The 26488-nt window shown below is 40.3% G+C and overlaps 2 protein-coding genes across 3 annotated transcripts; one reads left to right on the forward strand and one right to left on the reverse strand.

Moving 5' to 3' along the window:
* Window positions 1-5935: 5935 nt before the first annotated feature.
* EIF4E3 (eukaryotic translation initiation factor 4E family member 3) lies at window positions 5936-19317 on the reverse strand. Of its 2 annotated transcripts, XM_075183457.1 has the most exons (8): window positions 18997-19317; window positions 18066-18200; window positions 12015-12087; window positions 11665-11759; window positions 10546-10606; window positions 9110-9176; window positions 8860-9015; window positions 5936-7593 (listed from the first exon to the last, which is right to left on the reverse strand). In XM_075183457.1, the coding sequence occupies exons 2-8, from the start codon at window positions 18110-18112 to the stop codon at window positions 7547-7549; spliced, it is 546 nt and encodes a 181-aa protein (XP_075039558.1). In that variant the 5' UTR covers window positions 18113-18200; window positions 18997-19317; the 3' UTR covers window positions 5936-7546. The 2 variants fall into 2 exon arrangements, with proteins under 2 accessions (XP_075039558.1, XP_075039557.1); XM_075183456.1 differs by lacking the exons at window positions 18066-18200; window positions 18997-19317 and adding an exon at window positions 14716-14936.
* Window positions 18867-25603, forward strand: GPR27 (G protein-coupled receptor 27). The gene has a single exon (XM_075183455.1). It carries the CDS (start codon window positions 19231-19233, stop codon window positions 20341-20343), a length of 1113 nt encoding a protein of 370 aa, XP_075039556.1. The 5' UTR covers window positions 18867-19230; the 3' UTR covers window positions 20344-25603.
* The last annotated feature ends 885 nt before the right edge of the window (window positions 25604-26488 follow it).

A 26488-nucleotide genomic window follows, 5' to 3' on the forward strand; every position in this document is an offset into this window, starting at 1 on the left:
CTCAATCCTTGTTATTCCTATAAACTGCCATTGATGTAAAGTTAATATCCCCAACTGAAATCCAACCCATGTTTAGCCTTTTGCTAGATGCTTCCTGACATTTCCTCCTCCACTGTGAGAGTCTGTAGGACTCAATACCATTATCTACAAGACGTCAACTTCTTTGCCATCATGTTTGTTTTTTTTATAGATGCAGATGAAGGGCTGGATCACACATTAGCTGATCTAGACTCCGGTCTAGAGTCCGGTGCCTTTCTGTCAGCTTTTTTTTACAATAATAATCTGTTGAGACCCTTACTCACAGATTTTGAGTTATTGGGATGGGGAGGGGGGTGAGCTGTGCAGGACCCAAGGCCCTGGACTGGGCGGTCAGGATTTATCTGGGCTGACCCTGTCCTAATGTGGGCCATTGCTGTGCTTCCCTTTGACTAGTAACATTTTTTTACATTAAATTGTAGTTGCCACTCTCTTGATCATTCCTCAAGTCTACCTGGATCATCAATTACTATAAAGTACTGTCCAGGTAAAGTCAAAAATCATACTTCAGTTGGACTGTAGTGTCCAGCACTTTGGCTTGCGATAAAGATAGAATTGTGCAATACTTACAAATAACCTATAAATTATTGTGACATGCACAGATGGATTTGGGAAAACAAAGAAACCTTGGAGAAACCTTTCATAGAACACGTGCTTCAGTTTATTGGTCAGCCCGCAAGCTGCAATGTTCCAAGGGTATCATCCACAAGCTGCCTCTAAAGGGAGTCAGCAACAACCAATTTATGGCATTGACATGTTTTTGAGTCCTTGAGAAGGTCTTCTCTGTTCCTGATGTAGAGAACACATCTGACCTACACTAGAATAGAAATTCCTCCCTTCTACAAGGATGGATTTTCAATATACTTCCCATGACATTTTGTAACCCACGGCAAATCTATTAATCCATCCATGTGCACAGCGGACATGTGTTGCTGTGTTGTATTAAAACATGACACACTTTACTTCTCTAGTTACACAGTGTTCACATTACACAATCTCCCAGGACACAGCGTACAAAATATTGAAGAGCTGCTACCACAGCCCAGTAATTCATGGAATATCGTACCATAATGTACTCATTGGGTGGAGGCAGAAATTTTTTAGCAGAACCGATATTCATTTATACCTCCAGCCTCAGTGATATCACTGGTTCCCAATGACCTAATAGGCTGCACGACTATAAACATTGGTTCAGGTCACAAGTTGGTTACTTTCAAGGTGAGCAGTTTGCGCGCTGAAAAGAAACTCTGATTTCTTCGAAAATTATTATCGTGACATTTTTTCTTTTGATAGAGTTGTAAGCTTATTTCTTTATATGGTGGGGCCTGCAATATTGGCTGAAATCCTCTTTGAAGCGTACAGCATTTAGACACAGTGTCATCCAGCTTCCAAACCTACTGTGACTAGATATGGATTCATCTGTACCGTAGAGCGCTCAGGATTCTGTATAGTGGCCGTTGTTGGCATTATCTTCCACAATCTATTTATTTCCCAGAGAGCTCTCCTGTTAATCTTATTGTGTTGTGACCAGTGGTCGACGTAGAAATTTAGAAGTGATGGTATGATAGCGTTACAATGAAGGCAGTTTGGGTAGTGACAGTATGGCGTACCACCGTATACACCCCCACTTCTACCACTGGTTGATGGGTGGCATGGCCTAGTGACAAGTGGAACATTAATGGAGGCTTTTATTGGGTTCTGGTAAAAATGTGACACAGTGTTAGCAGGCACAGCCCTGGATTTTGTGATAAAGGAATAGCATACAATTATGGCTATAATCAGTGCTTTTTTTGTAAGGAAAAAGGTGCCGGAACTCACCTCTTTCTGCCCCCTCATTTTTGTGTAGCCCACTCTTTCTGCCCCCTCATTTTTCTGTCGCCCTCTCTTTCTGCGCCCCTCCCCCCGCTTTCTGTAGTCTCTACTTACCTTCTATGCTTATTTTCTCGCTTCTCAGCTTGATCGCGGCTCCTCTCACTGGCAGCGTTGTGACGTCACAACGCCGCCGAAGCTGGAAGCAGGCCACACACTAGGATGCGGTGCTGCACTGTAGCAGCACCCCACAGGAAAAAAAACAGTTAAAAAGTTAATTCAACTTTGAAAACCCATGGAAAAAGGTTCCGGAACGCTGTTCTGAGCGTTCTATGACAAAAACAGCCCTGACTATAATACACAGTCCCCTGAACTATGCACAGGTAGGCAAAGGACATTTTTTTTAGAGACTCCTCCTGATAGCAATATAAAGCCAGCTGCTTTTGCCAGAGTTATCTACTCTTTAAGCTTGGTTTTCTGTATAAATATATTTTGAACACGGTGCAGATTTAAAAGTGGATATGAACCAATAAAAAATTTTTAATGTTCTAAAATTTGTGTGGAATTGTGTGGGTTTCCTCAGGGTGCTTAGGTTTCCTCCTACACTCCAAAAACACACCGGTTGGTTAACTGTCTGCTATCAAAATTGACCATAGTCTCTCTGTGTGTATGTTAGGGAATTTAGACTGTAAGCTCCAAAGGGGCAGGGACTGATGTGAGTTCTCTGTACAGCGCTGCGGAATCAGTGGCGCTATATAAATAAATGATGATGAGCAGTAGTAACTAACCAGGCAATTTATGCCTAGTACCCAACTCCTCTATGTATGTAACCTGTAGAAATCTTTCTAAATTTAAATGTGCACTACACGTACCTACAAAATGCAATCATACACTGAAGGATAACTAGCCTGCAAATTAAAAAATAAAGAAATGTTGCATTAAAGCCAATAAATAAAAAAAAAAAAGTGTTCTTTGTGTTAATGTCTTGTGTGTCACATCCACTGGGCACCCTGGCAGATCCTGTTAATGCAGCACTGAAAGTAAGCAAGTGCTCTTCTTTTAGAGGTCATTTCAATGGACCTGGATTTCAGCTGTTATTTTGCATGGTCTAAGCTCTGCGTGCAGCATTTGTGTTAAAATCTTTGATAGGAGTGAACAAAACATATCTGTTACTTTGTATGAAGACACAGATGAGACACTACCCTGAAAAGGAGAACATTATTAATACCTATTGCACCGATATCTGTCCTCAAGCTTAATAAAAAGTTTACCTGTAATCTCCAATTTTCTACATGTTAATTGATGGTACAGGACACCTTGTGGTCTGGTTTCAGTACTGACTATGAACAGCAGAGGGCACTCCAAGCATAAATGACAAATGGAATTGTAATACTCCAGATACATATGCAAGTAAAAGCAAATCAGGAGATTGTAGGTCTTCAATAACTGATGATTTAAGAGCAATGAAGATGTCTTGTGGGATCTGGCACCCACATGTTAGCAGCAGATCATTTAAATCCTGTAGGTTGCAAAGTGGGGACTCCATAACTCAGACTTTTTCCAGCACATCCCACAGACGTACGATCGGATTGAGATCTGGGGATTTTGGAGGCCAAGTCAACAGAAGTCATCATGGGCACTCTGCCCTGTCTGACTACGCAGCAAACTGCAATGCACTGTGTGCTCAGACCCCTATCATAGCCAGCATTGACTTTGTCTGCAATTTGTGCTACAGTAGCTCTTCTGTGTGATTGGACCAGACGGGCTAGCCTTGACTCCACACATGCAGCAATGAGGCTTGGGTGCCCACGACTCTGTCGCCAGTTCAACAGTTGCCCTTCCTCAAACCATTTTTGCATACCAGAAACGCCCCACAAGACCTGCCGTTTTGGCACGCAGGTGTCTAGCCATCATGATTTGGCCCTTGCCAGAGTCGCACAGATCCTTACACTTGACCATTTTTCCTGCTTCCAACTTCAAGAACAGACCATTCACTTGCTGTCTAATCTATCCCGATATGCACAAATATTCAACCATCTTTTAATAAGAATAAAAGACATTCAATTTACAACCCTTTTTAATACAAGTAAAACACACAAATAGAGTTATTTAGGGTATGTTGAGCAGAGCGGAGGTACATTGTACTAACCGTATACTGACACATCTTTGGGAATTTACAAGCTAACCATGGAAGCTAATAAAAAAAAAAGTATTAGAGAACACAATGCTTTATGAATATGAGGTACATTATAGTCATATACTGACATACATCTTTGGGAATGTACAAGCTCGTGATGAAGGTTAACAACTATTCATGGTAATCTGAATGCATAAAATAGAGCATGACAAACACCAGCATTGAATAGATGGATCAACCTTAAGAGCAGGGAGTAATAAGGTCATTGAGCTTTATATATTTTAGAGAATTATCCTTTTATGGGAGGGGAATAAGGTCATTGCATATAAAAAAGAAAGTTAGAGCATTATACTTTAAAATTTGCCTCAAGGTGCTGCTGGACGTCACCGCGATATCCGGCCATGCACATTGCCAGCCAGTACAGTACATAACCTCTTCTCATTTTTAACTCGCACCTATGGGGTGCAAGGTTTTAAAAAAAAACAAAAAAAAAAAAACAAAAACAAAAAAAACACAAGTAGATACTCCAGCTTCAACATTAGCACAATGCAATTCGATGGACTACTCAAAGCACATTGCAGCAGATTGACTCTTATCCCCCTTGAGAATTAGTCTTTTATTATGTTTAATTTATAAGGCGCCACAAAGGGTCTGCAGCGCTGTACATGACATTCAGAAAACGGTGACCCATGATACAGAAAGGACAAAAAAATAAATAAAACAAACACAGGTATCATGGTAATGCAAATCAAATTGTTTCTGGGACAATGCACGAAAGTGATGGTAGAAATCAACGAGATGTAGGCTGAAGCTTAAGAAAACAGGGCTAGGGAAACAGGCCAAGAGGTACAGATGGTGATGGAATATTAGAAGGAGCACACAAGGAAAGAGGGCCCTGCTCATGAGAGCTTACATCCTACAGGAAAGGGGGAGACACAAATAGGGTGGTACTAACTAGGGGAGAGAGCCACGACAAGGGCGTTAGGAGGAGGACTGATAGACTTGAAGAAAGAAAAGAGTCTTAAGGGCACGCTTGAAGCCTTTGAGAGTAGATGCTAACCTGATGGAACATGGACAATTGCCCCGGCTGCTCCCCTGCTGTGGAACAAAGTCCTGGAGACTGGAGTGAGAAGAGGTGATCAGTGAAGTAGTGAGGCTGCGGTCACAGGCAGAGCGGAGGGGGCGGCTAGGAGTGTAAGTAGAGCTGAGATAGGAGATGTAGGGAGGGGAGGATTGATCAAGAGCTTAAAAGGCGAGAGTGACAAGTTTAAATTTAATTCTGTAGGCCATGGGGAGCCAGTGTAGTGACTGTTGGCGGGAGACTGCAGAGAGCAGCAGGAGAGAAAAATGAGGCGGGCAGCAGCATGGAGGATAGACTTTAGAGGGCCAAGGTGTCTTTGAAAGTGTATTATTGTTTTGTTTGTATATTTTTTTAAAGACATTTGTGAATTTATCAGTTACTTGGTCATGGAAAGACAATTTTCCCCAAAGTCCTGCATATGAAGTATTCTTTAAAAAAACAAAAAAAAAAAACAAAAAACCCACAACTGAGGAATGTATGTGAGTCAGTGGTGATCTAGGCAGCATTATTTGCAGGTCAATATCCCTAATCTATGAAAACCTAGGACCACTGTTCAGATCACCAGAACCCTGGAAGAATCCAGCACATTTGTTGATTTCAGCAGATTCTTACTTACTCATTCATGGCACCTGTACAAGATAAGCTATAACCAGACAAAGCTATAACAATTAGATATACTATAAGTATGTTTCATTTTGCAGCACAATGAAAGTGTTTAGCCAGAAAATATGAAGACAACAGCAGATTTACAATTAACAGTGCTGTGTACTCCATACTTCAAGGTCTTTAAACTTGTTATAAATAAAAAAAATTAAATATATAAAAAAAAAAAAAAGTTTCATTTGAATTCTATTGAAATCACCAACTAAACATGAATTAAGAAAATCTTTATTCACAATACAACTGGATACACATATATAGGAAGTTTATAAATACAGATGAAGCATAAAAAGATTCTCCAAGAAGGAAAAAAGATAAATTAAGATTTGACGGCTGGACGTGGTGGATGTCAGTGCAATCTTGTCCGTATTGCAAACGGATCGGTCTTGACACAGCTTTATGCAAGAATAGCCAACAGCATGAAGGGAATTAACTCCAGGATAGTTTTAAAAAAATATATTAAAAATGCATCTGTCACCTAATTAGTGGAGGCAGCAATTTTGTGGGCTTGACCATTTTTTTTGTCAGTAGGTAACATATCACTTAAATCAGGAGCTAGTGACGTTAACTAGTGAATGTACAGAGATTATGTGGGATGAACCAACATTCAGTCAAACTCCACTGGGTGTAGACAGGTATAATTAAGGGAGGTGGTTACTGCACAATCACTGCTAACCTCCTTTCTGAGGGCGGCTAGATCTTTGGTTCTAAGAGATTAAAATAGAATTTGTAGCATGATCTGGACAAAACGAGCTTTAAAAGTTTAAGGTGTACAGTGTCACACAGTGCCACAATCAACACTGACTGGTGCCAAGCTATAATGGTGTATACCCTAGTGCTTACAGGTGGCAAAGTGTTAGCCTATCTTTATCTAAAATTAAAACCAGGTAATGTGGCCACACAAAGAAAAAACAAAAAGGTGATTGAGAGGACCCTTTTCAGGTGAAGGATCCAGCTGTGGCTTAAGAGTCCAGTAAGAGATCTTGCAACAGGCTAGGATGCTAGTGAATAATACAAAGGTTAAACTACTTTTAGCGATAGAATACAATATCAATCTGGCACTTCGTGCGATACAGTCCGTGCAAGGCCAGATCACCTTGTTAGATACAAATTACAGTGCAATGATCTGCCCGGGGAGAATTAAAGTACATCAGAGCAAGGTAGAAATGTATTTGAATGCCTTTTGGGATACAGAGGTCTGTACCATCATGATCCACCTCTAGAATAGTTCCTAAGTATTACGGCACACCATGGGGGGGGGGGGGGGGGGGGGGGGAAGGGGTGGTACGACAATCTTATATAAAAACAGTGCAGAGCGGCTGGGCGGCCAGCACTCCATAAACGTATCCATTCTTCACGGTTCAGTCAGTTCGGGGGGAGAGGTTTTCAATCCGGAAGCAGCCGTTTCTAAAGAGACCAGACAGCTTTACAAACAGAGTTAGCCCTGAGTCACTTCACAGATTCGCTCCTGTAAAGGTTTACAGATTAAAGAGGGGGCAGCACTATTTGATCTTCAAGCAGCAAAGCCATTGTACAGTTTCAATGCGCAGGAAAGAGTGGCAGAGTATTTACCAAGCAAAAATATTTTACGTTGAGAACTGAATTGACCATTTGGAGGAAAAAAGAAATAGAAAAAAAATAAAATATATATGGATCTTAAAGTGACCAGTGTAGTTCAAACAAAATCCTGTGCCTGGCCTTCCTCCTGTATAGACTGCAATACCCTTGCTCTACGGTGGGGCCCAGCAACCCTGCATTGTGGTAAAGGCCCGTCTGGAAGTTAAAGGGTTAAGAACAAAATAGAAAGCTGCTGCAAGTCTCCGCTAGTGTCGCGAACGTCCACCTTCAAACGCATGATGCTCTTCGTGAGCTGCAAGAAAAGAGACAAGGATGGGTCAGTAGCAATCACTTAGACGGAATCTCAAATGCATTCAACTAGACAGCTAAAGTTTGATTTTTATTATCTGGACTAGAGAGTTTAGTAGGTATCAAGCAGCCAGCTTTCAGCAAACGGAACAGTTAGGCCACAATGCGTCAATGGGATGCTATGACAACTCCCCACAGAGTTCTACTGAAGCACCTTGCACCCCCCCTCCCCCTCAACCAGTGCAGGGAAAAGACTAAAGAGCCAACTCCCATATGACCAACAGTAGCATTGCCTCTTCTGCAATGTTTATGGAGCAGGATGAAGTTGTCCAGAAGTTGACAAGCCCCAACAGAATAAAGACAACCACATATACACCACCCTAAACTCTCACACAAGATTGAATAAAGTCTTCCCATTTCTAATAGGGCTCAGCTAATAAAGAAAATTGAAATACCACTAATGATTGTGTGACGTTTATCAAAACCATATGGATTCTGTGGAACAGGAATGAGTAACTGCCCTGATTACAGGGCTGGAACCAAAGGACGGACCGCACCTCCAGTATTCTGGAACGGACATTTATGAAGTCATGTGGTCATCAGGAACGAGTTAAAATTTAAAGAGTAAAAGATTGGAACGTTATAAAAAGAGTTTTAAGGTTTAGATACAAGGTGCCATTTATAACTAGGATAGAAACCTGTGACATCTTCATAGGACAGGTTGTGTCACTTCACACTGTCAGATAGTCAATGGATACTGACTGGTTCCCTGTTCTACCAGATACCATTTATGGAGTCCGCAATCCCAAGCTCTCTACTATGAAGTACTACAGGTATAGAAACAGGCAGCTCTGCCACCTTCTGATATCTTATTGACTTGTACATTACACTTTCCTCACTAGGTTTTATGCAGGTCTCACCAGGCAGAGTAGTCACTGACATAACAGAGCAGTCATAATACAGTTGTGTCCAATCCCTAAGAGGACTGAAGGCCGATACATCAACATAAACAGTTGTCCGCTCATGGCTGAAAAGCTTAAAAAACACATTCTACAGTTTAGTAGAAGTCACAGGACGGCATATACAAGCCAAATACATTAGTCGTATAAAAGGTGAAAAATTAATTTTAAATTGTCAAGAGCAAGCATCAGTGACGTCATGTCACAGAGAGATTGTGAAAGTGCTCTGTGACGGGACATGGACACCCAGACACGAGGATCACCACACAAAATACAAGAACACACACACGTGCCGAGTGACCATCACTTACGCTTATAAAATACAGCTTTAAAAGACGTGTTTGGCATAAGTTCATAGATCTTCGCTAGGACAGTTGCTTCTCCAACCACCGAGGCGTTTCCATTCCAGACCTGTACAACATCCTCACGGTCACGAACGCTAACACTGACCCCGATCACTTCGTCCTCTAGAAGTCAATGCAAACAAAAAGTTGCAAAAGTCAACCAAAAGGCAATACATATTGTAAGATGAATATGAAAGTGTCCCTGCAGCATATTTACCAACAGCACAGTGATCCGTAAACTGTTCACCAATAGTAGCTAGCAATAATTCTTTCCAAACCAGGGCCTGCAACACACAAAAAAAAGTTCATGTAAACATTTCACAATATATTGAGACGTTCAATAAAAAAAAAAGGAGAGCAAAGATAAAAGTAAAGTCTCCTGGACAAACCATACAATGCAAGGGGGTGCAAATAAGTTTATTATTTGGCACATAAGCCAAGTTCTGGCTGCTTTTTCATGCAGCACACAAATACTTGATAGCTTTATTTTTACACTGAAATTTAGAGTTGACCTAGGATATGCCCTACCCCAACTATAAATCCGTGTCCACATATTAAATTTACCTCCCCCTCCAAAGCAACATGGTTTTGCCCAGATGCAAATTTACTCCTTTGTTATGCTCTCTCTCCTTAATGACCCAGGCCCAAAGTGTTTTGTATCAACATTATCCACTTCATGGCCTGAAGGTGCAGCAGAAGGTGAAGCAGCCACAGCAGTCACCGGTGGTTAAAGAACTGTAAAATACCAGAACGTAAGCTGGTCAAGTTCCTCATTTTTAGGAAAGGCACCGACCACTACCTACCTTACCAACAGAGCAGCAACTTCTGCAACTGGGTCAGATTTGCTTTATCCAAAAAGGTGAGAATCTCACTTATGTACACAAAACATAACCACAAAACCCAGACTGCAGAGAAGTGTGCACACAAGGAACTCGAAGTTTTAATGCAAACTCCAGCGATACCAGTGACTAGCCTGTTTGAAAGGCCACCACAACCACTGCCAATTGGATGTGACCTATCAAGAAGTGAGAACACCCCACTCTCAAATCACGTGATTGGAAGACTGACACTTAGGATCTGTTGAACACCCCAACACAAGATGTGCAAACCCAAGTACTACAATTAGTGTTGGGGGGGGGGGGGGGGTTTCCCACCTGGATACAACCACTGGAGGGGCTTACTAAAATATTATTAATACCATAAGTGTCATTTACATAGCGATACGTGATTTCTTTAGCATGCTTACTGCTTTTCTTGTACTGATCAGTGAGATTCGCACAGGTTCTATTGTTCATTTCAGTGTTTAGTGGATACATTTTGTATTTTTTTTCCTGCATTTATTCAGATCTGGATTATTCTTCCCACCGACATTACAATGGCAGTGTTACATTCATATGTCTGGGGGTGTTATGACGCATTTCTATGCCACAACTGTTAGTGTTTGTCAAGCGCTTTTCAAGTGGGCAGTATAAATCTACATGTGTAGTTCACTACTAAACCTTGATTCATGTGTGACAAACATCAGCGTAATATAAGTGAAGAGTCCCCTGAACGTGTCACTGCGGTATGCTACATAGTCCGCTGCGGACGGCGGATGTTTTGTACGTTTTCTTTCTTGGATCTATATCTAAGAAGTGTATGAGACTGATATACCGTGCTTTCTTTTGGGACTTTCATTTTCCACACCCCTCCTTTAGCATTGCTTTCTTCTTCCCTGAAATGAAACATTTGTAAATTAATTAAATCATTTCTGATATATTTAACCATGTAGCTGCCATTGTACAAGTAGAACAGGCTACAGCTATTGGCCATCTTGCCAACACAAAACAGTATCCAATACACTCACCTGCGGCAAAGTAAGATTAACGCTTGCTAAGGGCACTGGTTCGATTGCCGCTTAGCATAGTACTTGGGCTTACCACATGAAGTATACCATCATTTACCCCCACTCTCCCTTCATTAACCCAGATCAAGCCTGGCCATTCTGTGACTCCACAAGTGTTGTGAAACTACATGTCCCAGCATTCCCTGCCAGCCATCAGCTGGCTATATACTGGTAAAGCATGCTGGGGCATGAAGTTTCACAACACCTGGAAAGCTGCAGGTTGGCTGGGCCTGACCTAAATAGTTACCAGCGAGCCAATTCGCAATACTCCCACATCATGGTATCATTCCCTGCGACTCCAGAACCATGGGTAAAGCTGCATCACTTCACAGCTAGGTGTAATTAGTGGGTATGATAAAACAGGCACTGGATGCAATCTGCAGTCCCAGTGAACAAAACTTTTGCTTTGTAAAATGCATTAACCAAAGAACTTTAGTTTGTGGTCTGTATATTACATATACAGTGTAAAATAAAGCTGCCATGTAGGTGGTAAATACACATGTTGTGTTCTCATAAGAAAGAGGTTTATCAAATCTTATTGACTACAAAGCTGGAGGTTAATAGTCGGCATAACTGGAGAAAAGAAACCAGTAACAATCAATTTATCGTATAAAAGACTTCACACTATTTCCCCAGCAGTAATGTACAAGACATGGTTTACTAACTGACCTGAGCTGAGATAACTGCGGTGTCTAAGTGGAATCACAGACAGGAAGTAGAATGTGTGCAAGATAGGAATTCCCCTTACAATCACAAGGTTATGTTAAATATCTTCACTTCTGATAAGATGCTGAAACTTACATATATTAGAAGCACTTTAATCTAACTTTCATTCTAGTTTTATTAGACTATCAGAGAGGCTACGATTCAGCAATGTAGGAACTTACCATAGAGGTTTCCTCTCCCCCCTCATCAAGTGGTAGCTACATCGTAGAGGTAGATTGGTCACAGGGGGGATATTGTTATACACACCCCAGAAACTCTACAAGAGAAAGCGGCATTTGTGGGAGGTCAGTTATGAACTACTACATGTTAGGATCATATTTATGCAAGACATGGTGCAGAAACTTTACAAAATTCTTAAATGCCTTCAATCCGTTTGGAAACCGACAACCTGCTCCTTTGTAGGACGTCCTGGCAAAAATATAAAGCATAGTGCACTGCCTACAGTCACATTGGTCTAGTTGGGCATAAACAGAATGCATGGTAGGTTTCTTGGTGCCCATGTCATTCGTACCTGTATTGTGTTTACAATGTAAATCTTCTTTAGGTTGGATTCACATTCTGCTGCAGTTGTTCCAGGGAGAGACCTGCATGAAACGTTAATTAAAAAGTTATATATAGACTCACGTTACAAATTTTGGTCACGGGCATGAAAATAAAATGGGGAGGTGTGTTCAGACAAATGTATCAAGTTCCTCAGGAAAAACAGGCGGATCGTGCATTGCAGAAAATACGCAACAGTAAATAACATATGAAGGATTTTGATGCCTGCAATATCTAATGTCGGTTTAACATACATGTGTAGAAATAGAAGATTATGTATACGAGTTACCTCACATGTATGAGATGTCTGATCCTGAGAAATGCAACCAAACACTAAGACATTAAAAAAACAACTAATACATAACACAAAACGTATAAGATATAAAACCCCAAGCACATGTAAAACCCTACAAATCACTTCTCACAGTAGCCCCATTATTTCCCTCTCCCAGGGCTCAGTGATGCGTCTCCCAGCTTTGGCTAAAAGCTACGGATGGGGGGGGGGCGAGGCTGAATGAACCAATAGGAAGCTGCAAGCACAGAGTGTGCACCTTCTTATTGGTTCTCCATCTTAATGGTCAGTTTAGGATGAGAGAACAATATTTTTCAGTGCTATAACAGGGAATTGGAAGAGGTCCAGAAAACACACACACAATCATCAGTATATATAGTTCCTACACTTCCAGAGAGAAGCTGCTCAGTGAAAATGTAACTTGTAACCAGGATTGCCATTTTAACATTCCCGTCACCCCTTCCCCCCCAATTAGGTAGAGAATTTTAACAGTCTATGGATGTAACCAATTAAACAAGTAATCTTTTATAGCCTTATGACAGCAATCCTGCTTTATAGCCCCAGACGTCTCATTACAATGTCTTATTTACGGCCAGGTATATTCCCTCCAAGCAAAAGGTGCATAAAAAAATATAATAAGTGTACTCCATTAGTCGTCACCCTCTTCATTTGCCAGCTTAGACAAACATTTCAAAGGAGGAAATACAGGTTATAAACAGTAAATTCATTTCATACCAACCTCCCAGATTTAATAAAGCAATAAAAGTTGCGTAAACAAATCTCAGTATATTAAAAGAGGGCAGATGCCAGGATGTCCTCACCAATACAAGGTCAATTAAACAGATTCAAAGCTATAAATTCCAAGATGACTGAGAAATAATGGCACTGGAGGTATTTATACCATTCTGTAACCATTCTAAAACCATGGTATAATAAGATCAGCCCTACAAATCAACGTTCCATAGTAGGATTGGGGGAGGAAATGTTGAACCTCTAACGAGGTCCACTCATGTTACAAAGACAACTTGAATATTCTGCACACATTAATTTTACTTGAATAATTTTCATCATGTAAAAGAATTTCCAGCCAATAACATAAAATCTGTGTAAATGCATTGAGTACATTGCCAGTGATCTGATCCAGAACCTACCCATTGCAGAGGTGAATACACCGAGAAGAGGCACAATTTTATGATATTAGTGAACTGCAGGAGTATTAGGAACTTAAAGACAGGGTGAGTGGGACAGAATTATAAATATACCGACACCATCTCCAGCAGATTATGTTGAGTTATGGGTTGGACAACAGATAATGTAGGTGGCAGGACAGGAAGACAATTTCACCAGCATTAACTCTTTTCCTAGTCTGCATCCGATCTGAGTGACCAGTTTCTGCACATATGGCTAAATAGCACAGATCAAAGGTCAGACCAAACTATGGCTGTTCAACAATAGCAGTTATTGGGCACCTGATTTTTGCAAGACAAACTTCACTGGGCTGATCAAACAGCGTAGGGCTTTCAGGAACAGTACCACAGGGAAGTGAAAGCAAAGGAATGAGCTTCTAGGGACAATACCACAGGCAAGGGACAGTGACCAGCGCAGGCCTCCCTTCCAGGGACAATACCAGGGGCAAGGCATATTAGGGACTGGCTCAGGCCTCCCTTCCAGGCACAGCAACCAGCGCAGGCCAGATTTTTAGGAAATATCACAGGGAGGAGAAGAATAGTTTCCTATCACAGGTAACAGAATGGGGAGGGCTGTTAGGGACAATATCAGTGAAAGGGAATGTGTTTTACAGCAACAATAGAGGGGGGTTTCCACAGAAAATATCATGGAAAGAAGAGGGGTACTTCAAGGTACAGTAGCTATTAAAGAGACAATGGGGCTTCTAGGGACAATATACTGAGGAGAAGGATAACAGAATAGGTATCTGGGTGGTTTCCAGGGACAATATCACAGGAAGAGACTGGGGAGGGGGAGGGAAGCTACCAGGGACAATACCATGGCAATATAAAGTAGGTGGAGGTAGGGGGGGATTTCCAGGGACAATATCACAGGAAGAGCATAAAGTGGGGCTTCCAGGGGCTATATTATTGGAACAGGGGGGACCAGGAACAACACCCCCACTGCAGGCAGTATGGAGGCTCACAGGGGGCGCTCATATGACCGGGGGAGGTGGGAATGCAGCTATTATTAGGGAGGGACACGGCTGGGGGCTGGAAGGGAATTATATGAGGACAGATTACGCCGGTCCAGGAGCAGAACAAACATAAGGCCTCTTATAGAGCGGACAGTGGCGGAGACACGTCGGAGGAGGAGACCTATCTCCCGGTATCCTGGGACTCCCCCGCCAGTTATACCCAGCGCCCCGCGTTACCTGTCCAGCCAGAAAGTCCAGGGCGAATGTAGAGGGATGCCATCGGTGTCCGGCTCCTGCGGCAGCTCCAGCGCATCTAGCTCGGTCTGGTGGTTGAGCTGCAGCTGCTCGTCGCTGTTCGACTTCAGCTGCCGGTCCGGACCTGCGGGGAGCGCCATCTTCCTGTGGACGAGCCGCTTACGCCCCGCCCCTGCCAACATCAACGTCATCACTGCTGCTGACTCACTCGCTCACCTGACGCGGTGCACGGCCCCGGCAGCTATAGCAACAGAACGCGTGACGTCACCCGCGCTGCCTGATTGGTCCGGGCGGCTGACGTCACTCCTATAGTAGCACTTTTAGGTCATTTAATAAACTCTGGTGTCACGACTGGTATTATATTACCAGATGTTATAGATGTAGATATGGGATCATTTCTAAGCTCATAGGAAAAACATTAAACTATAATTGTAGCTTGTGTTGGAATTAACTAATTACATCATATGATAATTGTCTAACAATCAGGACTGGCCAAACTGTGCCTCTCCAGGTTGTGAAACTACAAGTCCCAGCATGCCCTGCCAGCTGCTTTCTGGCTATCTACTGGCAAAGCATGCTGGGACTTGTAGTTTAACAACACCTAGAAAGCCACAGGTTAGCCAGACCTTAATTAGTCAAACTCTAACTAATTAACAGCCCTGTTCACTTTTCATAAGACTCATGTTGCTGCCTCACAGTTAAGTTCCTATTCTAGTTGTTTTATTTATTTTATTTAATTTGTTTCCAGATCTTAATTTTATCAGCAGCCAATCAACCTACCGGTATGGTTTTTGGAGTGTGGGAGAAAAATGGAGCACCCTCAGGAAACCAACGCAATGAGATATTGTGCAAATAGTCTGGTTTACAGTGAAACTAGTACAACAGCACTGAACTATTTTGTTGCTGGATCATCAGATCCACAAACAATTTAAGAACACAAGTTTCTGTATTGTAAGAAATTCATAATCATCTCACAAAGCAATTTATTATACATTAATAAACATTTATTTATGTAGCACCAACATGCTTCACAGCACTTTAGAACTGAACAGTGTAATACGTCTGGTTTTGTACATTGGTTTTCTAACCAGGATGATCTGATTTGGTTATCTAGATCTGAATGTATTTCATTGTTACCCACAACAATTTTTCAAATTTTGATTAAGAAAAACCAAAACGAAATGTATGCATGTATGTTCTAGTATTGAAGCTTTCTTATATAAAAGCTATTAATATCAGTTATAAATGCATGTATACACGTTTCAGAACTAAAGATGTTTGAGACAAAGTTGTGACTGTGCAGCAGATACCATGCTATACACAACAGACTTCCTTTCATTTATTCTTTTGAAAAACATTGCAGCCATCCTCTTCTAACTACCATCTGGAGAGTATAGCTGCTAATAGAGAACAATAGATTGCATTCAGCTACATATAGCAAATGTAAATACAACGTCAGACTTTCCAACATGACCCATTTCACAGATTACAAAATAGCTTCATACCTAATTTACTATTAAATTAACCTGGACTAAATTCATGGAAACACCTTTCTGGTCAATTAATCAATTCAGCACTAGTAAGTTAATTAAAAGGTAAATTTGGGAGTAGAGCATTTCCAATTTATAACCCTGGAGGGAGATCATCATCAGTTATTTATATAGCGCCACTAATCCCTCAGTTCTGTACAGAGAACTCATTCACATCAGTCCCTGCCCCATTGGAGCTTACAGTCTAAATTCCCTATTATACACACACAAACACGGGTCAATTTTTGACAGCAGCCAATTAACCTACCAGTATGTTTTTGGAGTGTGGGAGGAAACCAGAGCACTTGGAGGAAACCCACGCAAACACAGGGAGAACATACAAACTCCTCACAGATAAGGCCATGGTCTCATGACCCCAGTGCTGTGAGGCAGAAGTGCCAACCACTGAGCCACTGTGCAGCCCACAGTGGCTTAATGGTTAGATATGTCATGTTGGAAGGTGTGAATATCAGATTGCTCAAGTTATATATATATATATATATATATATATATATATATATATATATATATATATAGATAGATAGTCACTGTGTGCATGTGTATATTAGGGAATTTAGGCTGTAAGCTTCAATGGGACAGGGACTGATCATCATCATCACCATTTATTTATATAGCGCCACAGATTCTGCAGTGCTGTACAGAGTACTTACATCAGTCCCTGCCCCATTGGAGCTTACAGTCTAAATTCCCTAACATACACACAGAAACAGACAGACTAGGGTCAATTTTTTGATAGCAGCCAATTAACCTACTAGTATGTGTTTTGGAGTGTGGGAGGAAACCCATGCAAACACGGAGAGAACATACAAACTCCACACAGATAAGGCCATGGTCAGGAATTGAACTCATGACCTCAGTGCTAGGAGGCAGAAGTGCTAACCACTGAGTCACCATGCTGCCCATGATGTGAAAATAGTCTGGTTTACAGGACTGATGTGAGTGTGTTCTCTGTACAGCGCTGCGGACAGAGTGGCGCTATATAAAAGCTGAGATATATATATATATATATATATATATATAGTGATTGCTATTTGTATCTGTTTTATATAAGACAACTTGTATTGTATGTTTATTGGTTTAACATATTCTCAGTATAATGTTGCTTTTAAATATATTAGGGTTACTATCCTTGGGGCAGGCAACAGCAGGCAGAGGTGATGTACCTATATTATTGTATAGCACATTCAGTATTTCTGGTGTAAATGAGTAACAACTTAGGCAACTGTAGTCTTTCCTGGTCATTGCTTATAGTTATATATATATATATATATATATATATATATATATATATATATATATATATATATATATATATTTGCATAGCACTAAGACATTCACTGGGAAATCAGATAAGTTGCTATGATTCCAATGATATTAATTATATGTTTTTGGTCATATATTGCTTGTTTAAAGAAAAATGCCACCCAAATATTATTATTTTTTTCCTCTGTAATACAACCAACCCCTCCCTCTAACTTGCAAAGCCACAGAGTTATCATGACCGGAGCACCTTCAGAACTAGACAAACTCATCTCTGCTTACACCTGTAGTCCCTTGATGTCCCAGGGGAGGATGACCTTAATGTAGACAAAATAGGTAGTGTACTTCTATAATGGCATTATCTGACCTGAGTGAGTGGTTTGGTGTAAGTGCTACATTCATGTCATATGCACTGGGTAAGAGGAAAGGGCAAGATAAGCTTGAAGGCCACTTTACATCACCCTTTAAAAAAACAGAAATAAATTAATTAGGCAATGACATTCATTGGATGTTACACGGTACCTTAATAGTATTGATGAGGACAGATAAGCGGATACAAGGAGGTCCATGTGTTTTATGTACAGTTACATTGTGAAGGCAGACAGGATAGATCTGCATGGAGTTCAGTATGCATAATGACCACTGTGGAAATATGCCCTATGGAGAAAAAAAGATGGTGGATTATGTGCTGTAGACAAAACATTATAATTAGCAATGTATGTATTTTTTTACATCTTGAATGCTGACATGTATAATAAAATAGAGAGGTTATTTGTCTCCTTACCTCTCCAAGTTCATTGATACCTAAAATTAGTTCATTGGAAGAAAAGTGGAAATGTATTTAGCAAAGTGAGAAACAAAAGGAAACTAGGCAGTGGTTTCATCTGAATGAGCACCTGTCCTGCTTGTCTGCATGGGGGTCACTGGAGAGAAATTCAAATAACCTTGTACCCAATACTACCTGGCCAACAGGGGAATATCATGCACAATGGAGGAAGGATCCTAAATATTCAAAAACCAGATGCACTTTTTGTGCACTGCAATGTCTGATTGTAAATTGCATTCACTAAATTCTATCAGTTGCCTTTGTGAATTATGTTATAGTATTTCCCAGCTGTATGTGACATGTATGTTAGTTTGGGGAGTTGGTGATACTAGTTTATACAATATTAATATTTTAAGACAAGTCATATTAATTACACTGCTTTACGTTCATCTTATACTGTGATGCATACATATATTATCATTTGTCTTTAGAGTTCAAATTTAATAAGCTTTCTACATCTAGTCCTGTTCACAGCAACATTATAGGTAGATGGACAGGTCACGAACAACCTGCACAGAGCGTTTAAAATACAGCAGAGAAGAACATACAGCATATTACCAACTTAATCACAAATCATCATCACAGACTGAAATAGCAGCAATTTTTAGTGAGATGACATCAATGTACCTGGTGCATTCGTGCGTCCCCGGCTCCAGTGAATTGGCATCAATGACAAAGAGAGGATATAGCTCTATAGATCAGCAGCGATGATGGCCCTGCAATCAGACGTGGGCTATCTGTGCATCTAGCACAGTGCATGCTGTGGGTTCACCTTGCATATATTACAGTGCCTGAGCTGTCTGGTGATATTCCTTATCTGCACATGAGTTGGAGGGGATCCCTTCGGCAGCAGCTGTCTCCATGGCTGGTCATGAGCTGGAGAAAAGCAACGCATCCATTCTCCCCGCCGACATCAGCCCTGCCACGGTGGGCAAGCTGGCATCTCTGGGCATCATCGCCTGTGTGAGCTTGCTTGGCAATCTCGTGTTTGCCTTCATCACCCTGAGAGACAGGACCCTGCACAAAGCTCCTTATTACTTGATGCTGGATCTGTGCCTTGGCGATTTCATCCGCTCCCTGCTTTGTTTCCCTTTGGTCCTAAAATCTATCAGCAGCGGATCCCAGTGGACGTACAGCAAGAGGAGCTGCAGGATCATGGCCTTTGGGTCAGTCCTGCTTTGCTTCCACGCCGCCTTCATGCTGCTGTCCATCAGTCTGACCAGGTATATGGCCATAGCGCACCATAGGTTCTATTGCAAGAGGATGACGGGCTGGGCATGTGCCATCGTCATTTCAATGGCATGGATCCTGTCCATGGCTATGGCCTTGCCACCTGTATTCGAGGTGGGTACCTACAAGTTTATTAGGGAGGAAGATCAATGCACCTTTGAGCATCGTTATGTCAAAGCCAACGACAGCCTGGGCTTCCTCCTAATGCTGGCATTTATTGTGGGCGCCACTCACTTCATCTACATGAAGCTGCTGTTCTTTATCTATGATCACCGCAAAATGAAGCCAGCTCAGCTGACTCCGGCCATCAGCCAGAACTGGAGCTTCCATGGCCCTGGTGCTGCTGGGCAAGCAGCTGCTAACTGGATAGCAGGGTTCGGAAGGGGCCCTACGCCACCCACCTTGGTGGGCATGAGGCAGACCACTCAGAACCAGATCAAGAGACTTCTGGTGCTAGAGGAATTCAAACAAGAAAAGAGGCTGTGTAAGATGTTCTATGTGATCACCTTCTTATTTCTCCTCTTCTGGGCCCCTTACCTAGTGGCCTGCTATCTGAGGGTCTTTTTGAAGTCTGCTCCTCTCCCCCAGGGCTATCTGACTACAGCAGTGTGGCTGACGTTTGCACAGGCAGGAGTAAACCCCATTGTCTGTTTCATGCTGAACAAAGAAATCAGGTTGTGTTTCAGGGCTTCTATATCTTGCAGGAACCCACAAACACAGAGGGAGCCATATATCGATACATAACATTGTAACCTTGCTTTATACACCTGTGTATTTGGAATATGCAATGTTTGGCGATTAGATTTCATTAAACCCCTCCAATCTCAGCCAAAAGATGGTCTGGGTAAGATAATGACACGCTGCACCAGTATCTGCCATTTATGATTTTTATTTTGCATAGCAGCAGTATGGCATTTTGATGTCTATCTGGGCGCAGTGTTGTGTGCTGGAAGCATTCACTGTCACTAGAGGGTAAATTAGATACTCGCCTAAATAACCGATCACGTTTCACTTGTATGTTCAGGCAGGGTCATCTTGCAACATGAATTCAGTGGGACAGGAGAAGTTGTGGATATCTGCCTGCTGCAGAACACCACGTGACTCTGAACTGTCAATCACTGTTTTTCCAAATTGATTCTCTTTATATGTATGCAGCTGGGGTTCCCAGACAAGTAACATCTTATATGTTTTGTTGTGAAACTTCACTTCAGTTTGAGCTCTCCGCATTGATAAGAGAAAACGTTTATCATTTTGTTTTCAATTAAATTTTTCTGGACTTAAATTAGGTGCAAAGTATTTTGTAAATATGTAATAATGTCCTCAAAAACGATCTGTTGTTATTTCTTCATGCATTGGCAAAATAGGTGTTGCTCTAGATTTTAATAACACTTTATTTGGCAAGACATTTATTCTGAAATTGGCAGTGTGGGCAGGTTATGGCAAATTACTACGTGTTTAATTATTAATACAACTACTGTTACTATTTAATTAACCTTTCTTTATGTCCCAGAATATAAAAATAGACTAACATGGGCCACATTAAGTAAGTGATATTGGAGCAACAGTGAGAAACTACACTGTGTAAATATGAACAAGTAACATACAAGAGTGAAATCCCCAAAAGAGAATGATCATAACATTAAAGTGGATCTAATAGTTGTAAGATTTGTGGTGCTAGATTTAATAAACTGCAGGTTTGAAAAAGTGGAGATGTTGCCTATAGCAACCAATCATATTCTAGTTATCATTTATTTAGTGCACTCTACAAAATGACAGCTAGAATCTGATTGGTTGCTATAGGCAACATCTCCACTTTTTCAAACCCGCAGTTTAGAAAATATACCCCATGGTCTCTAAACACAGGATAATGTCACGTCATGCGTTGTTTATAAGGCCCTCTAAATCTTCAAAGATATAGGCTAAAGATTCAGCAACTAAGTACAAAATAACACTATTCAGCATAGAACACAGGGAAAAAATGTGTTTCATGTTGCACCCTTTACCAACGTAACATCCCAGATTTAGGGAAAGTGTATATTTAAACACAGTACATTTTTAGCATGTATTTGAGGGGACAAAACTCTCTTAAAAGTGGGGGTTCTATTTTTTTGTCAGCTTTTATTTATTGGTTGTAGATGAACTCCTATAAATTTAACTTGATTTATCTTCCTTGCTTCCGTCTGTATTTTTCACCAATGCCTTCCTATCATCTAGGCACAGCAGTTCAGAAAGCAATGTAAAGTTGCATATATGAACTAATAAAATCAAATTATCTGAAGGTGTAAACCCCTTTAATATTTGTTTATCTCAAATTAAAGAACCAATGGTCTTGTCAGAATAGTTAATTTAACATGAAACTTTCCTGTCCAGAAATCTAAATCACTGTTTTCTAAGTTGTTGGTAAATCTAATAATAATTAAAGCTTAAATATTTTATAATGTGCAAATATACAAATATTTATCTTAGTCTGAGATGTGAACGAGATAGGCACCATTTCAAATGCTGCATTAGGAAAACAAAATCACTAGGCACAAATCTGTGAGCAATTACCACATTAATGACACAACTAAATCAAATTGTAAACTGTTTAAAGCAGCAATATCATGAAATAAATTCAGTTGTATTTTTTCTTCAGGCTACTGTTAATGATTTATAATTTTGGACTACCATGGTGATCACGCACACATGGCGTAGTGAGCAGAGAGGCTTTGGAAGGCCCTCATCATATGACATACTGAGAGCTGTGAGCCTGTGTCTGTGTAGCAAACTAACTGTGTCTGATAGCCATTTTTGTTTGTTAACCATAGAGATTTTGAAAAGGAAATAATATTTTGTAGAATGATAGCTAAGAAAAGTTATTTAAAGGTACTTGTCTTGCTATTTAAAGAAACAAATAAATATATTAGGGATTGCTGCTTTAAACTGTTTCTTTTGTTGATAAAGTGTTAGTGACTACACTTTCTCTGAAAAACAGGCCTCCCAAGACGCTGTTCTTGGGTGCTTAAAAATTTCTGGGCTAATGTGTTAGCCGAGCACTCCTATTAATCATATCAACCTAAATAGGTGTTTTGGTGGAAAATTATGGCATTTCCTTGTTTTGTGGAGGAATTAAACGCTTGTGCAAATTACAGAGCAGTTTATTTTTACTGGTTTGTTGAAATGGGATAAAATTGGAATTCCCTATGGAAAACTTATATATTGGGCAACCAATCTATAACAACAAAGTTGTAGCTAATGAATAAATAAGCTAATGAATAAATAACAAACGCACCTATTAGATATGACTAAATATGTGATCAAAGTGCATTTTCATCCCATTGATCAACCACGTTGTTTAAAAATTATAAATTAGGTTTAAACAACCAGTGTAACACTCGACAAATGATTATGTTCAAGCCTGTAATTTTGAAAATAATCTAAATAAATAACAAGAGTTAGACATCACTTTAATAAAACATTCTACGAAGCCTGAGTCTATACATGTTTACCAACCAGAACTCCATAGTTCCAAATTTGCAGGCCACCCCTTTTACCGGAAGCGAGGGGGCCTTGCAAAGCTGGGTGCCCCTTCCGACAACCCTGAAACTATCCCTTTACAAATTCATTATTCAAAGACAGTTTTAGCAGATCAGTGTTCTCCTTACATAATATTTTCTGTAAATTTCATGGCTGTTAGTTAATTAGTTAATTTTGTCCTTGGTGAAATTATAGACTGCTTCTGTCAAGTAAGCAATTTGGATGCTTGCACTTTAACTGTACCAATAAACAGACACTATTTGCCTTTGCTTTATTTTGTCAGCTACAGATCAGTGGCTGCAGTTGTATTATTTTTAACTGCAACTAATTATTAAAGGGCAACTAAAAGTTTAAGTCTGGAACTTGAGGGCAAAATACATTGTTAAGTCTTACGACAGACAAATACTGATCATCAGGAGTGTACGGATGACTGCACGCACAGTTTGATAGAGGTCATATTTTCATAAACTACAAATACATACGATTTGATTGCTTTTCATTGGATCAGTGCTGTTATTTGTGCTGTTTTTAAAGATGTCACTTGTCAAAAGTAGATGGGACAAATGCATATGATGTATGTGTATGATGTAGATCAGTTATACTCATTTTGATCATTGTTAATATTCATTAATTGGATCACTTGCTCTTCAAAAGTGAAGAATAGTTTATTAAGTTGATATATAAAATTTTGCAAGATAGGTAAATAATGTGGGCCTGATTCATGTCCGGACGCAACTTGCGTTTAAAAAATGAGCGTCGTTCCGACCGTATTAAAATACAAGCGGATCTCAATAAACGTTTCCAATTTAATCTGGGTAAATGTTAATTTCTGTATGTAGACAGACAGAACAGACTGCAGGATGCGCACATGCATATGTGCAATATAAAGTCCTATCAGAACGCATGCACAAAGTAAATGGTATAAAAAAAATTAACAACTCATAATACTATAATCAGTAATAAAAATATTTGTAAAACAATTCTTTTTTAATAATAGTAAATACATAAAACAGGTTCGTAATGCACACTGTACATACAATGGATTTTTATTGACTATCTTGCTTGCATACACATGTTTTGTGCTAGCTTGTGGTATGCATATCTGTAGTTTTTAAATCAAAGGCTATGCCCTGTTAGTTTTCACTATCAGTCGGCACTTACACCTGCCCTCTAGCTGGTACTAATGATACGGCTAAAAATGTTTTACTTAAGAGAAACCCAGGACTTGAATCAGCCGCATCTGAGTTGGCACACCCTTAATGTACATTGCCTATGTTTATCCGCCCCTTCCATAGGCAAATCGAGGGAGGGGGTTTCCTAGTGCTTGGAAACCCCCTCTCCAAGCTTGGGGCACTGTATAATTGAGGTGGCTGGACCTTGCCCCCGCTTCACACGGCTGTGCTTGAAAAGGGAGAGCTGTGTGCACCTAACAGTAGTGCATGCAGCATTACCCATGGAGTTGGAGAGCAGCCAAGCACTGTCTAATATTATAGCCATGCCCCCATGCATGCTGGTCACGCCCACTGGTGGCATGGTGTGGAAACCCCCTCTACAAAATCCTGCGTTTGTCCCTGCCTTCACCCCCCCCCATTCCGCCCTTCAAGGCATAAGCAGTTGTGTCAAAGGACTTGCGTCGGAAGATGAATCAGGCCCTATGAGTAGACTTTTGGTGCTATAATGTTATCAGTTGATTGAGCATTTAAATATGTAAATCTTATGGATATGAAAACTATCCATGTAAAATACTTCAAAGTAACTCTTTAGAGGATGTACATTAAAGTGTATGTGAAAACATTTATCAGTGCTATTATTAGCCAAAGCCTGCAGATTAAGACCTTTTTTTTTCAAATAAATCCCCTCATTTCAGTGCAGCTGGAAGATTTTGAAAGAGGATTCCAAATGTAAAAGAATAGTAAATGGGGAATGAAGATTTCTAAGGGCAACATTCTACCCTACTTTTTGATACAGAAATCTTCCTTTAGTATAGTCTACAAATGACAATATAACATAAATATATGAATAAAAGGGCTCTAAATCACCACCGTGTGGTCACAAGTACTACACATCTGTCTCTTGGACCGTGTCCTCGTAGATGTTACTGTAATTGGTTCTCAACCCCTTCTCCAGTCTTCAGCCGTGGCTGTAAGATGAACAACAGCTGCACAGAACTCAAGCTGGGGGTGGGGGTTGCATGCGAGGCCACCTTTATCTGCGTGGTAGTACAGCTTTTAGGGAAGGCTACATATCTGTAGCTTTTGGCATTCCCTGCTTAGATAGGATTGGGGTGAAGGATTTGATAGTGATGGTGGGAAGTTGATAGCGGTGGTACTTTAAGCAGAGAAGCCACCCTGCCATTTATGACTTAAATACAATCCAGGTACATGTTATCATGCTTTACGGTGAACCTTGAGTTTACATTTCTGCTACAAATTAGAACATTATTGGCATTTTAACTTACTGAGGAAACCCTTGCTCCCATTCCCCATTTTAAATAGATCACAACAGATCTGTAATGTGACCTGTTGTGAATGTAAATGTGATATCTAGAAAATATTGTGAGATTGTTTAGGTAACAATTCATTCATATTTGGGAAATATTAATTGTTTTAAATACATGTAAATATGTAACGGAATGTAAATTATTTACAATATACAGACTAAGAATATTGTAAATATTTTCGCTCATAAGTGCTTGTTGTTAATCAATATTTAGACCTCAAGGACTATTTAAGTATTTTATTCTACTTTTATGCATTGTTACGGTTAAACTTTGTCACTCCCTTTTATACAATAATACTTAGCAATCTTTTTAAAATGAACTGTTTTTATAACCACGTGGAAATAGGTAAAATGCTATTTATTTCCAGAATATTCTTTTGAAGTTGAGAAGGGGATTTTTTTTGCAATGTGTAAACAAAAAAACAACAACTTTTTGCTACATTATAATTGTGATGTGCTTATTTCATATTTATCCATTTTCAATAAACTTATCAAACTAAAATGTCATTATTTAAGTCATTAATCCCTAGGGGATAAAGTGGATTAAAACATATAAGGCCTGATGCTGAATTGAACATCGTACGTCAGTAGCATAAATCGCGCAAATGTTAAAAAAAACTGTAAACCATTGTGCATGTGCACAAAGAGAACAAATACTTATGCGTCACAGCAGACTTGTGCGTATCTGTCAGTTGAGTCTCTTTTCAACTGGAGAAGCGGAATGGAAGATGGGATTGGTGTACAAATGCAGGAACAGTAAGGACGCGTTCACGCAAATGTGGCTCATGTCCTGTTGAAACATTGTTAGGAGGCGTATCTGTTGCCCCTGCTGGAGGGCAGGTGCAAATACACGCTGATAATGATGATGGTGGTG

The sequence above is a fragment of the Mixophyes fleayi genome, chromosome 8, assembly GCF_038048845.1.
Source record: "Mixophyes fleayi isolate aMixFle1 chromosome 8, aMixFle1.hap1, whole genome shotgun sequence".
NCBI lineage: Eukaryota > Metazoa > Chordata > Amphibia > Anura > Limnodynastidae > Mixophyes > Mixophyes fleayi.